The 2,492-nt window shown below is 32.7% G+C and overlaps 1 protein-coding gene across 1 annotated transcript in view; it reads right to left on the reverse strand.

The window, feature by feature from the left end:
• Positions 1 to 479: 479 nt before the first annotated feature.
• LOC134257045 (E3 ubiquitin-protein ligase DZIP3-like) overlaps positions 480 to 2,492 on the reverse strand; it is a gene marked incomplete at its 3' end in the record, with an annotated part of 4,849 nt that continues 2,836 nt past the window's right edge. Inside the window, exons 3-4 of the mRNA XM_062739698.1 lie at positions 1,579 to 1,729; positions 480 to 752 (exon numbers count right to left, since the gene is read on the reverse strand). Coding sequence (XP_062595682.1) covers positions 480 to 752; positions 1,579 to 1,729 — 424 coding nt within the window. The remainder of the gene's footprint in view (positions 753 to 1,578; positions 1,730 to 2,492) is intronic.

Raw genomic sequence — 2,492 nt, forward strand, 5'->3', positions numbered from 1 at the left:
TAGGGTTTTCGTTTCAAAAATCACGTTCAACACAAGGACACAATAAACTTCCTTATTTTTCTTTTGCATACGATCTAATTCTTCTTTGAAAATGATTGTTGGATTAGAAAAAAACTTAGCTTTCCTTCTGTGGAATTCAGGATTCGAGAAAAACAAATCGCATAATAAAGGGAAAGCGTAATGGCAGCGACAAATCCTCTCAATTTCATCACTGTTAATCTTATCTTGTTTGTTTCGAAGTTTCATTTAATTTCTGAACATTTCTTTCTTTTCGGTAGGAGAAAGTACTAAATCGTTTGAATCAAGATCGACAACTGTTGAATTGAATACCGTCGAAATAGACAGCTCATTTATTTCGTTCTGTAAATGTCGACGCAAGGTACATAAAAGTTTTGCGCTGTTACTCTTAAATATCAATTCAAGACGATTATTTATTCTTTGCCATGATTCTAAAATAACATCATCGACTCTGTATTTACCAATGATATCATCGATGATAAAAAGCTGCTTTCGAGTACTGAATCTCTGAAAAAGAATGTCGCTGGCATAGCTGACTGGTATTATTTCAAACCCTTCTTCTTCAAGTAAGAGGGATACATATCTCATTGTCGCAGACTTTCCGGAGCCAGAATGTCCTACGATCATGGTGGTACTATGGCTTCGTATTTTTTCCAAAACTTTTTCAGTACCCCTGGTATTATAAAAATCCCTTGCATCAGTCCTCCATTTCTCTATTAAATTAATCGTATTTTCTACAAAAAGAAAGAGAGTCATCATATAACTATTGGTCGACACTCGTTTAAGTAAACAACATACAAAATTATACAAACGCAAATTAACAAACAAAGACACACGTCGATAAGGATAATTTGGAAAACAATAGCAAAAAGATTTTTTGAATTATGTAAATTCGATGGCAATGTAGATCCTCCCTTCCAAAAAAAATATAGGGAAGGATATATCATTACAGTATTCAGCAACAGTTTAAAATATCGTTCATCAATATTCCCAGACTCTTCCGTTTTAATGGAAGTCTAGTCTGCTTATTGCAAATTAACTTGAATTTTGCAATTAACTTAGAAGCATCCATAGCTCTCTGCTTTGCAAGAAATTATTAAAAGTTGGATGATCTAGCTTCACCGGAAAGGTGATTCTTTAAAAGTAGCTGATTGGTTATAAATGTGTACAGTAAAGAATGGTTTTACGATTAAAAGTTTACAATGAAAAAAATCTAAAAAGTCCTTTTTTTACATTTGTATTTTTAATCAGTCCTACATGTGATTAACTTACCCCAAAATTCAAAATATCAAACCTTAAATAGATTTAAAGGAACATGACAGACAGAAAGAATTAGAAAAGGCATTTTTTTTTCACTGTCAATATATTTATATAATTTTATACTGTCCATCATTAGTAACCCACCTCTTATGTTTCATTTGTCCTTTTTGTCTTTTCTCTCAGTTTTGTTTAATACAGTAGTTAATGTTTATTATTCTCACATTTTATTTTCGAAAAACGTTAAATAGCTCTTTTTATAAGGAACCCTATTCTTTTATTTTAATTTAACTTTAAGGTTACGGTGATATTGTAATTCTCTTTTCATTTCCAGGACTTCCTGTTGAATTCTACATAGAAGCTCTTCTTTATTGGATCCATCAAATGCAATATCTAACAATTTAGTTTTATCCACAATGGAGTCAGTTCTACCTTCGCTTATTTCACTTAATGCCTAAAAATAAGAATTAAACAAGCTATTTCACACAATCTGTGTCCTCGACTGAAGGAACAAGAAATCTGTAAGCAAATGCTCACTAGTAATACCCCTCTGATGTGAATATAAAAAATCATGTTAATAAACGTTATGACTATATGAACGGAAAAATAGGAATTTGACATCAGAATCAAATAAAATAAATCCCAACATACTGCATGCCAAAGTGTGTTCTTAAATTTCAAGCATCTGTTATGAGTAGTTGCTAAAAAAAATAAATCCGAAAATTGTTAATTTATGAAATCGACATGCACTGACAAACAGGAAGTTGACGTCAAACTTGAAACAAATTAAAATGAATCACACCATATAGCCTCACAAAAGAGTGTGCTTACATATAAATGTCAAGCAACTCGTGACGAAAATTTATTAAGCATGAAACATGCATGAAATGGCATAGGCACGGACAAACAGGAAGTTGACATCAGATTTAAACAGAAATGAAGCCCACCATATGACATGCCCCAGAGAAGAAAATGTAAAAATTTCAAGCACCTTCAATGAGTAGTTGCTAAGAAAACTGCGACGAAAATTTGTTACAGACAGACAGCTAGACGGACAGACACACAAGGGTAAAACAGTATACCGCCACTTTTTCGGAGCGGGAGTATAAAAAAGACAGCGTGGGGATCGGGGGGAGGTCATCGAGAGTTGTGGTGTAAAATGTAATTGCAAAAAACTCAAAAGATTCTTGAGATATCGTCCAAAAATCAAAGTTTTA

This window comes from Saccostrea cucullata, unplaced genomic scaffold (genome assembly GCF_032062105.1).
Source record: "Saccostrea cucullata isolate Sc308-1 unplaced genomic scaffold, CSIRO_AGI_Scuc_v1 ctg3660, whole genome shotgun sequence".
NCBI classification, from domain to species: Eukaryota; Metazoa; Mollusca; class Bivalvia; order Ostreida; family Ostreidae; genus Saccostrea; species Saccostrea cuccullata.